The sequence below is a fragment of the Amphiura filiformis genome, chromosome 4 (assembly GCF_039555335.1).
Source record: "Amphiura filiformis chromosome 4, Afil_fr2py, whole genome shotgun sequence".
Classification (NCBI taxonomy): Eukaryota; Metazoa; Echinodermata; class Ophiuroidea; order Amphilepidida; family Amphiuridae; genus Amphiura; species Amphiura filiformis.
The window spans coordinates 39,932,165-39,947,684 of record NC_092631.1 but is presented as its reverse complement, the minus strand read 5'-3'; the positions used below and the strand labels follow the sequence as shown (position 1 = coordinate 39,947,684).

At 35.9% G+C, this 15,520-nt stretch overlaps 1 protein-coding gene across 2 annotated transcripts in view; it reads right to left on the bottom strand.

The window, feature by feature from the left end:
- Window positions 1-849: 849 nt before the first annotated feature.
- Window positions 850-15,520, bottom strand: part of LOC140150888 (solute carrier family 49 member 4-like) — a 32,921-nt gene continuing 18,250 nt past the window's right edge. For both annotated transcript variants that reach the window (XM_072173050.1, XM_072173049.1), the window contains exons 8-13: window positions 13,841-13,970; window positions 11,415-11,526; window positions 8,382-8,449; window positions 7,167-7,285; window positions 3,907-4,089; window positions 850-3,371 (exon numbers count right to left, since the gene is read on the bottom strand). In XM_072173050.1, coding sequence (XP_072029151.1) covers window positions 3,247-3,371; window positions 3,907-4,089; window positions 7,167-7,285; window positions 8,382-8,449; window positions 11,415-11,526; window positions 13,841-13,970 — 737 coding nt within the window. In that variant the 3' untranslated portion in view covers window positions 850-3,246. The remainder of the gene's footprint in view (window positions 3,372-3,906; window positions 4,090-7,166; window positions 7,286-8,381; window positions 8,450-11,414; window positions 11,527-13,840; window positions 13,971-15,520) is intronic.

The following is a 15,520-nucleotide window of genomic DNA, read 5'->3' as shown; positions in this document are numbered from 1 at the left end:
CCCGGTTCCGTCCGATTTCCATTGTTTAGAACAATAGCAACCGGGCGGAACCGGCGGAACTGTTCGGAATCAGCGGTCAACCTTCGACCGAGCTTTTGATTTCATCCCTTAATAACAAACATATGGACAGGCTTGACCTACTAAATTGTTTGAGAGTTGACTCATGGACTCAGATTTTTAGTTTAGTTTATTAAAAGAATTAAATGAAGTTGTTAAAGAGAATTAAATGGTATTTTAAAGCTGAATAAAATTTTCGTAATACAAGTTTCTCGCATCCATTCCGAATTTCAAACTATAACTTATCAGAAATGTTGACATGCTGATGTTCTAACTAATTGATAGGCATTACCTTCGTACTTTCTATATGTCATACTAGATCAACAAGAGCTCGCAGCTGAAAAAAAGATGATAGCGTTGGAGATATTTTTGAGTCCTAATAAAAACATAATAATGTTTTAGCATATAAAGGTCTTGTATTTTCAGATTTTAAATAGCGAACATAAGTAGGGTATGATGATAAACTGATGGGAATTGGTGCATGTTTCGTGGAACATGCGATTGTAATGTATCAACATAGTAAAATAGTGTATACTTAGGGAACAAACCAAAAGATCGATAAACGTAACTAGTTTCGTTTCTCAGCCGACCCCCTCCCTCCCTGCCAGAAACGTAATAATAAAATGTTGACAATTTTGACATACCGGTAATAATAATAATGACACATTCTTCAGACAGATGTTTTTCTACAAACGTAATCGCGTATTTTTACCCCATCCCCCCTAAACGAAACTAGTTTCGTTTATAGGACGTCATTGATCTTTTGGTTTGTTCAACAATATGCTGCACATGTTTGGTTTTTGTGTTGTTGTTTTTTATTTAATAAATCTTGTACATAACGGAAATTGAGCTTTTATATTATTAGAATGCAAAAGCCATTTCGAATAGCACATAACCCGTTATGACCAAAGCCTATTTTCTCTTAGCTTCGTTTATACTCAATTATCATTAGTAAAACGAAATGAACATATATGTGCCCAATTATTGCCCATCCACCACAAACTGGTCGTAAAGTCGGCATTTTCCATTTTGAGATACAATCAAAAACAGTAATGGATTTCTATGTAAAATATATTAGGAATTTGACCTTTGATGAACCATAACTTCACTTCCAGATGTCCGATGAAGCTTGTTGAGGTGTCATTTTAAAGCTGCATGTGAATTCTTTCAAAATCTGCAATAAACAGAAAATGACCTATAGAGCCGACTTTACTACCACTTCGTGGTGGATGGTCACATATACAAACAAATAAACCTAGATTTTCAGATTTTCTTTAGTTCACACTTGATATTTAGATCAGGCATATGTTCCACTTGTCTATGACAAGCAACTGTGTGTACATCTCATTCAATTTACATAATAATTAGGTTATGATTGAAATCACGTTTCATTATTTTTGGGAAAATATTGAATAGTGCGTAACTTAACTTGATAGTAATGGCACAAATGTCTTGAGAATTGTAGAAATGATAGTTATTTCAAAACACATTTTTTAAAACATTTTGTTTAAGTAAGTAAGAAAACCCTCCATATGTCACCATATCTTTCAAAATGGCGCTTCAGTGTAATGTCTACTATGATAATACGCTCGAGTTTTGGACTTTTTTTGTAATTTAATTGCGAGCCAAAATATATAGGTCTAGCAATATAAGCCCAACAAACACAATGTGGGGTTATATAAAGGTCATGAAAACGTTTTTTTAAACGTGATTGTAAAATATTTTCGGAAAACATGTTTTGCAAAATATTTTGTCAACACTTAAATAACATTCTGTTTAGAATGTTTTGCATCACGTCTACAAAAAACATTTTTTTGAATGTTATAACGTTTGTATACCCTTTATATATCCCGACATTTAAACGTTTTCTGTAAAACGTTTTGTTTTTCCCACAAATTTCTTACTATCACAAAAAATACCATGTTTACAATTAACTATACAGATTTTACAAACAATCAAACACATAAACATTTTCATATCGAGGGCTTAGAGCCCGAACCACCAAAAATGTCCAAAAATGTCATTCTGAGAAAAACAGGTTTAAAAGTTTGATTACAGCTGAAAAATCAGAAAATCTAGCATAAACAATAATCTTCCAGATATTTGTTACCGGTACTGTTTCAAAGTTGATGCTAGGGTCTCATAGTGTGTGTGTGTGTGTGTGGGGGTGGGGGGGGGGGCGAAATGCAGATGATATGAATGTAAATCGATACAAATATGGACCTATTAAACAAAATCTATAGGAGTGCGTCAATATTTTGATTACCAGTTGCCATTTTGTATCATCGGCTAACGATCGCCTGTACACCATGTAAACTCCTAAACAAAAGTTTGGAAAGTTTTTCAAGCATCTGTATCTCAAATTATTTGTGACATATTCATATCGTGTTGCATATTAATGAATAGCTACAATACTCCCCTTTACAATGACACCCCATTTTGAAACAATAAAAATTTTCACGGCTGAGTACACGCCTTGTCAATGTAGTTGGGTCTCAAATAGAGTTTGCCAAATTGAACATTATTCTATGCTCAAACAACGTTAGCCACTAACCTCAATAACGGGTGGAAAAACCACAGGCAGACACAATAGTCAGGCACCTTCTCCTCATGCTGCTCACCGACCTGGCATTCCATTCTTCAACAAGGATTCGTCGCAGGTCATTCAATATGGTTGCATATGGGCTTCTCTGGCACGTACAGTACGATCAAGCTGGTCCCACAAGTGTTTAATCGGGTTGAGGTCTGACCCCCTGGTTTGGCTTGAGGGCAGGCTATTTGGCTCTACTCCCATATTCTGGTAGTCGTTGACTACCGTGGCTCTAGTGGGGCGAGCGGTGTCATCATGGAGGATTGCATTAGGTCCCAGATTGTGAAGATATGGGATTGCAGCTTGCTGCACAGAATAATGCTCAATTTGGCAAATTCTGTTTGAGACCTCAATACATTCACAAGGCGTGTACTCAGCCGTGAAAAATGTTATTGTTTCAAACGGGGTGTCATTGTAGCTATCCATTGATATGTAACACGATATGAATATGTCACAAATAATTTGAGATACAGATGCTTGAAAATACTTACCAAACTTTTGTTGAGGAGTTTAGTTCGTTATACTATAAAATCTAGGCTTCTCCATTTCAGAATTGTTTGCAAATATTTATTATTACATATTCTTTGAGCATATACACATTAACCATGTCTTTCTTCTGCCGCAGTGTCTTGTGACAACCGATTATATCTCTCTTTGTAGACAAGCAGCATAGGTATACAGATTGCTACTGCACCAAGAACCGCATAGTTCATCCAGAGAACGCCTGCAGATTTATCAAAGAAATAAACATTAAAAGTATTAACTCAGGGGAAAAAAATCGTTATTGGTCATGTTGATACACTAACCATATTCACAATATTTGGCAGAATTAACAATACATGTATTCATTTATTTATTTATTTGTTTCTTCTTTAACCTGGGGTGACCAATCAATGCACTGGAACTGTTCTCCCTTGGTTCCCAGGTGATTTAAATATTACATAATACATAAACATGTTCAAACCCCTAACACAGAAAGAAAAAGAAGGTTTGAACCACGAGAATGATCAGAGGGTCTCGCAAGAAGTTATTATTTTGTTGTCGATATATTGGTCATGTTGATCGGGGATGTTGAGAAATGATCTGTCCGACATAAACCAGCAACCAAATAATGTAAAACGGAATCTCTGCGTTAAATTACACAAACGTTCAAATTGAAACCAACCAAACCTTTTCAATTTTTTTCATTTTTTTTCCATTTCAACTTCGGGAATAGTCATAATGGAAGTAAGACTGCAAAATTTTACAACGACCCTTACCTATTGATGGGCTCAACATAATAAGGAGAAATATAAGACTGTACAAGTTATTCAGCCAGGTCATAATCATTGCCGTAATACCTTCAGCTACAGGATAAGTGCCTTCCACGGTTATCTCGAAGTATAGCGGAATACTAGTTCTAATTATGACCGCTAATGATATTAAGGAAATGTACACGCTGACTGAAATGGTATAAAATGATTATATTTAGTCAACTCCGTAAAAGTTCGTTCGTTCGTTCGTTCATTCATTCATTCATTCATTCATTCATTCATTCATTCATTCATTCATTCATTCATTCATTCATTCATTCATTCATGGTTTATTACGAATTATCTTCACAGAATAAAATTGAATTGCAACAATTTTACTCAAATACATATATACAAATATCAAAATATCAAACCAATTAGATTAACAACATTATAAGAAATAACATTGGAGACCGTACATCACGAATGAGTAAATTCCTCCTCCGGTCAATTTAGTTTTATTTCGTGTTTAGAACATAGATATCATAAGCTTTAAAATGGTATATCATTTGACTTCAAACGATATCCAGAAGCGGAGTTAAGTTATGCTTTGTTGAACTTTGCTCCTTCAACAAAATGGTACCTTTTTTCGTTTCTACGTGTGTCTCTTTTTCCTCATTGCTGGTAATAAATACCAAACAGTTATAATTGGCGGTCATTTCAAATCATCCCCATTTCAACGAGGTTCAGGAATGTCATATCATTGTTAATTGTTAGTTATACATACCTCGACAAAATACAATGCTTTGTAACCCACCACTTGAACAGGATTTAGACAAAGCAAACAAAGACCAGAGCTATTAAAAATGTTATAGACATCTAAGTTCGAAGCGTAGTATCCTCTTCAACAATAGGATTATTGATTGGTTTAAAATGAGATACATGTCGCACCAACTTGGGGTACCTATGAATACGACCTTCATGCACATTTTACACTGAAACTCAGAATACAATTTTGGACATTTACGGCTCATTCGTCGTGTACTTCATTATTAACTAAATGCAAACTATAGATGGCGCTATTTATCCTAAATCACATTTCTTTATTTGCAAGAGGTAGGTGATTAATACTGCCATTAAAACAGCTGGAATAGGTGAAACAAGCAACAAGGACATTTAATAAACATATTTTATCAAACAATATGTGAGTGGACACTACGAATGAGTCGTAAACTCGGCAAATTGTATTCTGAGATACATTGTAAAATGTACGTGAAGGCCGTATTCATAGGTGTCTCAATTAGGCGCGACATGTTTCTCATTTGATAGCGTTTAAACCAATCAATACTCCTATTGCTGAAGAGGATAATAATCTTCTACATATAGAATCATTAAATAGAGTCTTTGTTTGCTTTGGCTAAATCATGTTTAAGTGGTGGGTTACAATTGCATTGTATTTTGTCTGGGTATGTATAATCAACAATTAACAATGAGAGGACATTCCTGAAGCTCGTTGACTTGGGGATGATTTGAAATGACCGCAAATTATGATTTTATTACTTGCAATGTGGAAAAAGAGACACACGTAGAACCGAAAAAAGGTACCATTTTGTTGAAGGAGCAGAGTACAACAAACCATAACGCCGCTTCTGGATATCGTTTGAAGTCAAATGATATACCATTTTAAAGCTTATGATATATATTTTCTAAACACGAAATTAAACAAATTGACCGGGGCCGAGTTTACGGCTGATTCGTAGTGTCCAGTCACATATAAGGAATTATTTGTATTTAAAAGCTTGAAAGAGTAATTTCCAGTAACTAAATAGCGCCACCAATTTTGTCATTAATAGGCACATTTTATATCCAAAAAAGCTTTAAAAATGCTATAAAAGTGAATAATTTTGTAAAAGAGGGGAAATTTAAGTTGCGAATGACACAAAAGCATCTGTATACATTAGCATGATATCACTTTTAGCTGTTTAAGCCTAAAATTTGGTTGTACATTATGTTTTGTTTGAAAAACTAATAAATGATCACATCAAACAACCGTGGCCGACAAGGTCAACAAGATAGGAACGGTACTTCTGACGGCTTCTCCAAAGCTTTCGATATGATATAGCACCACACCATCCTCCAATGAGGAATGTTTCTACTTGGGAATCCCCAGATCCATCGTTCTTTGGTCGTATGACTTTGTTAGCAACCGTGTGCAATGTATGCAATAATCACTCACTCTCTGAGTTCTCAAAACATGCAAAAGGTGCCCTTCCTCAAAGGAACAAACTCGGGCCAATTAGCTTTCGAGTTATCATTAATGATGCAGTTAAGACCACCGATGAAAACATCAACTGTTGAAAGTACGTTGGGGTGGGGAGTATTTTGTTCAGGTTTGACTGGGACTATTTCTGCGTGTTTTTTTTTTGTGTGTGTGCAATCCCGTGCAAGGTGGTGTATGGGGGTGTGGGTGTGTTATTTTCCTTTGAAGTGTATTCAACAACTATAAAAAAAAAAAAAAAAAGTGCAATATTAATTTTATAAATGGAATTTTACATCATTATCTGTGTTATATAAATGACAGTCTTATTATATTTAATAATTTATACCTTCTTGATGTTTTTACTAATGTAAATCTATCTTGCAATTTGACCTACGGTGTCATCATTTGTATATACTGTTATAAATACCAAAATTAAACACAAGATCTATCTCTATCTATCTAAACATCTAAAAAAAGTAACTAAATTAATTAAATAATGGCCATTATTCAAAAACGGGATATTGTATTTCAAATCCGTAAAATGCGTTGGAAACATAATTTATTTCTGCGCATTTTGACACGACAGCCCAGAAAACAATAAAACACCGGTCAATTTAATGTAGTGAGGTCCAGATTTGAAAGTTGCACTTGCAACAATACAAAAGCACTCGGATAATATTACACAGATTTCCTTCCATTATACTGAATACAAATCAATAGAATTTACTGCAACTTTCAAATCGTGGGTTATATTGATTTAAATGTACGCTGTGACGTCCATATTTAGTCAATTACTACAAATGAGGTGTCAAAATGCGCAGAAATTTTGCTTCCAACGCATTTTACAGATTTGTAATAAAATCGCCCGTTTCTGAATAATGACCATTATTTAAGGGGGGTAGTTACTTTTTTTGAGATGTTTCTAAAGCGCTCTACTGACAACACGGCGGTTAATTTACAATTCATACATTATTGTTATGTTAATATTTAAAGTCATGTTCAATTATAAGTAATCGGTCAAACTTACCTAGATTGAATTCGATTTTTCCCTCACATATCAGTGTTATCCAAACAACACAAACACTTCCACAAAAAGTTAGCACGAGAAGTACAAGCTTCATTTTGCCACCTAACACATCAACGACTCTGCAATAAAAATTGTGGACTGGCTGACTACGGTTTGTAATACTTTGCCACCAAGTGATTGAAGTGATTTACGAGGTTTGTAATCGGCTATTTTTGAATTCATTTCCCAAGACCAAATAAAAAACATTTTGCTGCTGACGCTTCCGCCAGAATCCATATGGCTTTCTCAGCGTCCGCGTGAGCATAGACTGTAGAAATTGAGCACAAAGGGAAGCAGAGAAAGCTAGCCACCATAAATACACTCGTTGCAAAGAAAAAAAAACACAATCGCTTTAATGGTATAAACTAATCTGCAATTTACTGATCACGTGTCAACCATATAATATAGACTGGGACATGTTTGAAGAGGCTCATCAGGTCTGTCAATTAATTAGTTGTTATTTTGGGTTCATTTGTCAAGACCAAATGAATATTTACGTGTTTCTGCTGGCAGTTTTGCCAGACACCAAAGATGTGACGCAGAAATAACGCTCCGTCGTCTCTGTTCATGGTGTTTTCCCCTCTCTTGCAAATCCAAATCGCTTCCTTTACCCATCTTACTCTGCTCTGCCATATCATAGACTTGGACAGTTCATCAATCATTGATAGAGAAGAAAATCGCAGAGCAAGATGTGTCAAAGAAGCAATGTATTTACAAGAGAGAAAACAACACAATGAACAGAGACGAGGGCACATTCTTGTTAAGTCACATTTGCTGGAAGCAGGAGTAACACTTCCGGGAAAACGAAAACATCCAGTCATGTTTCCCGCTACAAACAGATGGATTAATAAAACCATCAACTATTTGAGAAAGCCAGAAGGTTTCTGGCAAAACTGTCAGCAGAAAAACGTGAGGTTTTTTTTTATTTGGTCTTAGCAATGAACTCAAAAATAGTTGCCACATAGTGTTCATAAAAATTAGCACCTCTATGACCCAACCTGATCAGAATACAATTTAACGCAATTATGTTGAATTAAGAAGTGGCTGTTCAAAAGTTGTCATCACTTTCTTTAAGGCTTATTAAAGCAAAATGTCTCATATATCAAAACAACATTGCACAGGTAGCATTCGTAACAAATATGGTCGAAACTCTTTCTCCCTTAACTTGGTATTTACCTTGCTAAAATCATACTTCCGATCACACCAGCAATATTAGAGTAAAATCCTATCCATCCCACGACTCCCTGCGATATAACCAACAAATGATAAAAACATTGAGATATAATGTCTAAAACAAAAGTGATGTTTTGAAGAAAGTCATCTATAGTATATACATTTCATTGTTTAGGCATGATAGGTACATCACCTGCAGTTTAATGAAATTTGAAATTCCTATAATGTGGATCAAACTTTCATCTTTCAAACTTTCCCATCTTAAGGTAGGAGCCTGGGATAATAGGCCCATGCAGGAAAATAGCCACTATATCAAATCAGAATTATGTATCCACATTAAATGTGTAACTAATTTAAGATAAGTCTTTACTCCACTTATTTTTAATGTTTCATGAAAATTGAAAAATTCCCTATTTTTTCTACAAATAATTATTGCTAGCCCAGAGGGAATGTGATATGGTCTCCAAAGTTTGAGGGGTGGTTAATAAGCCTAATATCTAAATTCTCTCGCCAGATTTTTTGATAAAGTGTTTATTTTTTGAGAAAATGATTTTTCCATTTTTAAATTAGGGAAATCTAGAAACACCCATAACTTAAAATAGAAACACTTTATTAAAAAAAGCTGGCGAGAAAAGTTTCTAAATTTAATAACCTTTCATATGACACCTTGTTTGTTAAAATCGGCCCTATGGTTAGATCAGACAATAAGGGCGCACACCACTAAATAATTGCCCCATTGAAATACGTGTAAAAACACCAGTTTTATTTGCTCGTTTTGAGGCCTTTTCGGCGCTTTCTGAGAAATTTAAGGATAACCAGTCGATTGCAAATCGATGAAAGTTTAACATATGTTTCAATGTATGGGTAGTCTTCCGTCTCGTTTTCCCGGTAGGAGCCGCTAAACAGCGCCCTCACTGTTTTTGACATGCTCTCATGACTGTAAACCCGTTTCTGCCCATTTTTTAATACGCGGACCTATTTTCTCGATAATTATAAAAATGCAACTTTTTTAGTGATTCAAATTCATGCACAGGCTTTACACTTTGATTTAAGCTATAATTCGCTACTCTTTCTGATTATTAGTCCAAAGAGCAGCCCGTTATACCTCAAAAACTTTCTGTATTTTACCGGAACTCAGTAGGGTTGCACAAATGGCGCATTGATTTAGTGGTGTGCTCCCTTCAAGGGTTTCTGATGTTCATAAAATTTAATTCTTTTATCTTTTTCTTGAAATATAAAATTTTTTGAGTAAAACGCTCGAAACAGAATTGCTCAGTGACATTCACTTCAAGAGAAATTCCCTTTCAAAGTTACATGGTGGATTCCGAAAATAGGCAAATTTTCAACATTTTGACCATTCATGCTTACTCTTCTATATTTGCATTAAATTCCAATTCTCTAGATAGTTTTTGACCTTCCATCTGATGAAATTCGGTTTTAAATGAGAGTAAATCACGTTTCACAATTGCATGGGTCTACTGTTAATGATTTATAACAATCACCCCCCCGCCCATATAAAACCAAGATTTGGCAGCTTTAAAAGGCACGCACCGATTTGTCACCTTAAGCCCAAATTGCTTTAAATCCAAGAAATCTTGTTTTCACACAATTTGTGGCAATTTCTTGAACTTTGAAGGCCTCTGGGGGAATAATCTTAGCGCGACTTGCATCTAAAACGCATTAAATATATTCACTATCATATAAACTATCTATTTAAATCGAAAAAACTGCAATTTAATCAAAAGCCATTTCAATTTTGGCTGAATCTCTGAAAAGCACGGTTTTACTCCTAGGCCCTTCGAAGGGAGCACACCACTAAATAATTGCCCCATTGAAATACGTGTAAAAACACCAGTTTTATTTGCTCGTTTTGAGGCCTTTTCGGCGCTTTCTGAGAAATTTAAGGATAACCAGTCGATTGCAAATCGATGAAAGTTTAACATATGTTTCAATGTATGGGTAGTCTTCCGTCTCGTTTTCCCGGTAGGAGCCGCTAAACAGCGCCCTCACTGTTTTTGACATGCTCTCATGACTGTAAAACCGTTTCTGCCCATTTTTTAATACGCTGACCTATTTTCTCGATCATTATAAAATGCGACTTTTTTAGTGATTCAAATTCATGCACAGGCTTTACACTTTGATTTAAGCTATAATTCGCTACTCTTTCTGATTATTAGTCCAAAGAGCAGCCCGTTATACCTCAAAAACTTTCTGTATTTTACCGGAACTCAGTAGGGTTGCACAAATGGCGCATTGATTTAGTGATGTGCTCCCATAATTATGAAATCGGGTCATTCAGTGTTTCTAGATCAAATCAAGAAAATTTGAGCAAGTACTAACATTACCTTCAAATATCCCCTTTATAACTGGCCAATATATTGGAAAAAAAGTCACTGAAATTATTTGGTAACATTTTTGTAATAAAAACACCCAAAAAGCAGTTCTATAAAGGGGATATAAAGGAGAAAAATTATATTTAAACATAGTATCCATTTTCAAATATTTACCAATTTTAGTGAACGAGGCTTCGTGTCAAAACCACTTTATGTACAAAGTCAATGGGGTTTCTTAATGATAAAAAATGGCATAACTCAAAAACGCTTTGTTGGCAAAAATTAAAAATTGGCAGGTAAGTTTTTCTCACCCAACTACACATCCTGTATTATTTTCAACCAAATCTGTGCATGACACCGTAGCCGATAATACTACCTTAACTCAAAGGTCTCACGCTATCTAACTTCTCAATCGTTATCTTATGAGTCATATAAGGGGTTATCCTTAGTGTAAGAGAGGATTAGAGTTAGGGTTTATAGGGTTATGGTAAGAGGTCTCAGGGTAAGGGTTAGGATAAAGGTTAGGGTTAGGGTTAGGGATTTGGATTAGATTTAGGACTTGTTTGGTATTCTCTTACCCAAATAAGTCTGTAAAAATGCTGTTAAATAGCTATTAAATATGGATGGAAACCCCACTTAATGCAGAAAAGAATAATTATTACATAACCTATAAGCTTTTATTGCAAACCGTTTTAAGTAATACCTGGTGGATATTGACTGTACTGTTGAATACGGCATTTAGTTGCGTTCCCCATGCATCGTAAACTCCCGTACTTATGCTATAGCATAACGCAGGAAGCCAGAACTGGCTACTCCTGTATGAAAAGTAAATAAAACTTTAAGCATAGGCCTTCTCATCATCATCGATTTACCGTCTATTCATACTGATGTCAGAAATTTTAAACTAGTACAGCAGACTTTTTTAAAGGTAAAAGATAACCAGTCAAAAACAAACTTTCGAAGATATCATGAGCTCGAAATAAATTCGCCTTGATATTCTGGTGACAGAACCATGCTGTATTGAATAAAAAAAATCCCTTTAAAAGGGAATAGGGCGCCCAATGGAAGGTTTGATGTGATGTGCTGAAATCCGGGGGGTACTTCCACTTTGGAGGTGTAGGGCTATTAAGACCCCCTTTTTCAACATCGTTGTCACCCAAAGACCTCATTACCAGCACGTGCTCTGTCACCTAAAGACCAGGCTATTAAGACCCCCTTTTTCAACATGTCACCAAAAGACCCCATCACCAGCACATGCTCTGTCATATCACCCAAAGACCCCATATTTTCCCTTTAGATCTGCATGTCACCCAAAGACCTAGACCATAATATTTCCATCTGAACAGCAACTAGTCGTCTATCACTCGAGGCTTCTTTTGGCTCTCACCCAAAGACCCCATTAAAAAAGGTTATATTCTCGCCCAATGCCCCCTAAATTAGATCCAAACGATTCCTCTCTCACCCAATGACCCCATATTTTGTACACTGATTTTTGCTCTCACAGAATGCCAAAAATCATGCTCTCAGGCTTGCAATGACCTTATATTTTTTACATTTTGCTATCACCAGATGCCCCTTACTGGCCAGCCCTACACCTATATCCATTTCATATTGAAGTGTTACCCCCAGGGCTGAAATTTAACCGTTTGGATACAATTTTTTTTCTTCTTTAAAACAATAATGTAACATTAGCATAGTAAGCTAAGAAAGATTAGGAAAAGTAAAGCATATTTATTGCAGTGAGAGAGGTGTAAAATCGTACTGCATGGGACGAAAGAGGGTTGGTTTCAAATAAAAAGGAATAAAGATCTTACCATTTCAGTTACTATTGTTATAGGAAATCATGTTGTTGGGGTTGTTGGAGCAGAATTATTTTATTTACAATATTGGTTTGTTAAGGATTGTTTTCCAAGTGGACATATTATGATAATTATAACTGTCGGTTGTACTGAATACCTGACAATATTGCATACCTGGTTATTGATTCAAAGGAAAGTCGCCGCGGATATCAGGTTTTAAGAGCATTTGAACTTGTTTAACATGCTTAAGCGACACAAAAGTCACGGTGTATTTGGTGTTATTATTAACCCAATAATTTTGTATTTCAAACAAAGATGACAAGCCCATACACACGGAATTTTAATGATTTTTGTAAAGGTAACTGTTTTAAATAACATGTCGCTCTTCACCTGGATCATAGGCCTACTCTGCGATCGTAATAACGCCATCTCTTCAAGGCGTTTTTAAAAGACATAAAGGCATTTTTTATTAATTTCGTATTTCAAGCGTTAATTCCCGCTGTATATAGAACTACTTTACTTGCATTCAATTCATATTAGTAAACAGTAATAAAATCAAAATCAAAACCAAGCAAATTGTGTTTTTATTTCTAAGCTGGGCATACTTTAAGCAAAACAGTTGCGAAGTAAATCTAGCAAGACCGAAATTATAAACTTTTTACAAAGGCAAGCCAAATAAGGGGGCCCGCCGTATAGCTGTATCGGGTTCTGAAGGACACACCACAATGCACAGGAGAGGTGTTTAAGGAAATACCACAATTTGCATTGGGTTTAATTGTGTGTGCTGAACCCGAATACGTTGTCTACCAGGCAGTATTGTGAGACCATGACCCGACCTACAAAAAGACCCCCCCAATTAATCCATATGATCGTATAGGGACAAAAATAATTCCAAAATCACTTTCAAACATGTCAAATTATTCGTCCCACGGATCCCAAAAACGTAATGTTTGTGCGCGTACGACCTAGAGAGGGGTTATGGGACACAAAAGGTAAAAGGTTGATTTGCTTGTTGTGCATAGGTCAATAGTCAAAGTTGCTCCAATGTTCGTTAAATTGTTCGCCTAGCTTAAAGGTTTCAGGCAAAGAATAGTTTGCGATGCCAAGGGTGTGGTGCAATAATTATGTGTACCCCGGGGTAGTGAATTCTCAAAATAGTTTGCCAAAATTGCCCTCCCTTGGCCGTGCCAATATATCGTTCCCCCTGCCTCCCCCTTGACGTGCCAAAAACATTTCCCCTCCCTTTTTGGACGTGGCAAAAATCTTTGCCCCTCTATGTTATACAAGTAAAAAGCAATATTGAGTATCAGGAAATAAACAAAATACTAACGTTAATAAGATTCTTGCACCTGCTCGGAAGTCCTCTCTTCTTGTTTCGGCAGATGCACTAGGTGGTGTTGGAGGTTTTGCAGGGAAATAAACCAACGTCATAATGAACAAAATTGCCATAAATCCCGCTTCTACAAACAGACAAGTTTTATTGACAGGAAAATTGTTTCATCATTTGGGTATATGCATGCAGTAAAGAGGAAGATATGATATTTTTTTCAACAATGTGGCAAGATAATGTTGGTTTAAGGGTAAACGTGGTATTGTTGGTCGAAGCAACCTAAAAATCGATTGTCATTATCTAGATCAATATATTATTGAAAATTAACACCTTGATGTTTTGCAAAAGTTCATTCTACAAATTGTATACTTTGCAAACTTGCTTAATTTATTGTTGTTAATGAGTTATTTACATATTACAAAAGTGTTGTTGTTTCAGCCCTCTTTACAACGTAACTCAAGAACCGCAGCACCTATAAAAGTATATCTGTAATATTTTAATTCTTCTACACGCTCGCTATGAATTGAGCAATGCATTTTTTGCCAAAGCTCAATACCATTCGTAAGATGCTGTGAACTACCAAATCACAACAGTTTAAAATAATTAATAACCTTAATACCAATGCAATTCACGCGCCAATGTAGCATTATTAAAAGTCTGAAGCAAAACAAAGTAGCCGAAACTCTATCTTTTGTCATTTGAATGCGCCTTTGTCTGAAACCTCTAAGCGTATCATGCCGCATGGGGTATCAAAATACGCAGCACAAAATATTTTTTTTATTATTTAGTTTTAGTGTCCTTAAGAAATTGCTGTTGTTTTAAGCGTACGGATAATTACGGAAAGCGATATCGGACCCCACCGACATGCTATGGTTTACCGCCACCGACAAGTTACATACCGTGCCCGATATGTTTGCCGCCACTGACAAAATATATCGGTAGCGGTGACCTATGCCGACGCTTTGTATAAATCATCGGTGGCGGCTCAGAAATGCCGATGCCGATGTTTTGTATAAAGGCGTCTCAGTAATGCCGACGCCGATGTTTTGTAAAACGTCGGCTAAATGCCGACGCCGATATTTTCACAACGTCGGCAATTGCCGACGCCGATGTTTTGTACAACGTCGGCTAATTGCCGACGCCGATGTTTTGTACAACGTTTTGTAGGCTTTTTTTGGGGGGGGTGCGTATAGCCAGTGATCATTAGGCAGAGTAAAATAAAAAACATGTTTCACGTCCGGGTTTTTGAAAAAAAGGAAGTGGTGGCTTTTTGTTTTTATTTTTATCACAAAATCGGTGTTTTAGCGTATACAATAATGCCTGGAAAAAGGAGGAGGCCTCTTTTATTTGTTGTTCTGAGAGATAGGCCTCCTTTAACTATCACAAAACCTTGTAAAAGTGTTTCTTGTATATTAGCAAGGCTATAGAAAGCATCTCTACTTCCTAGACATGATATCTTGAAAGGTTATAACTGAATTTCAAAAAATCCTAATATAATTGAAGAAACCTCCAAAAAAAGCAGCGGAGGGAACGTGAAACATGTTTATTTTTTATTTGGCCTTACCAAAAACGTATATAAAATCACACTATGCTACTACGATACACTGCTGTTGTTTGCGATGCCTGCTTGATGTCGCGGCGTATTAAAGCACACATTCGGCTGGAATTACCAGCCACAAA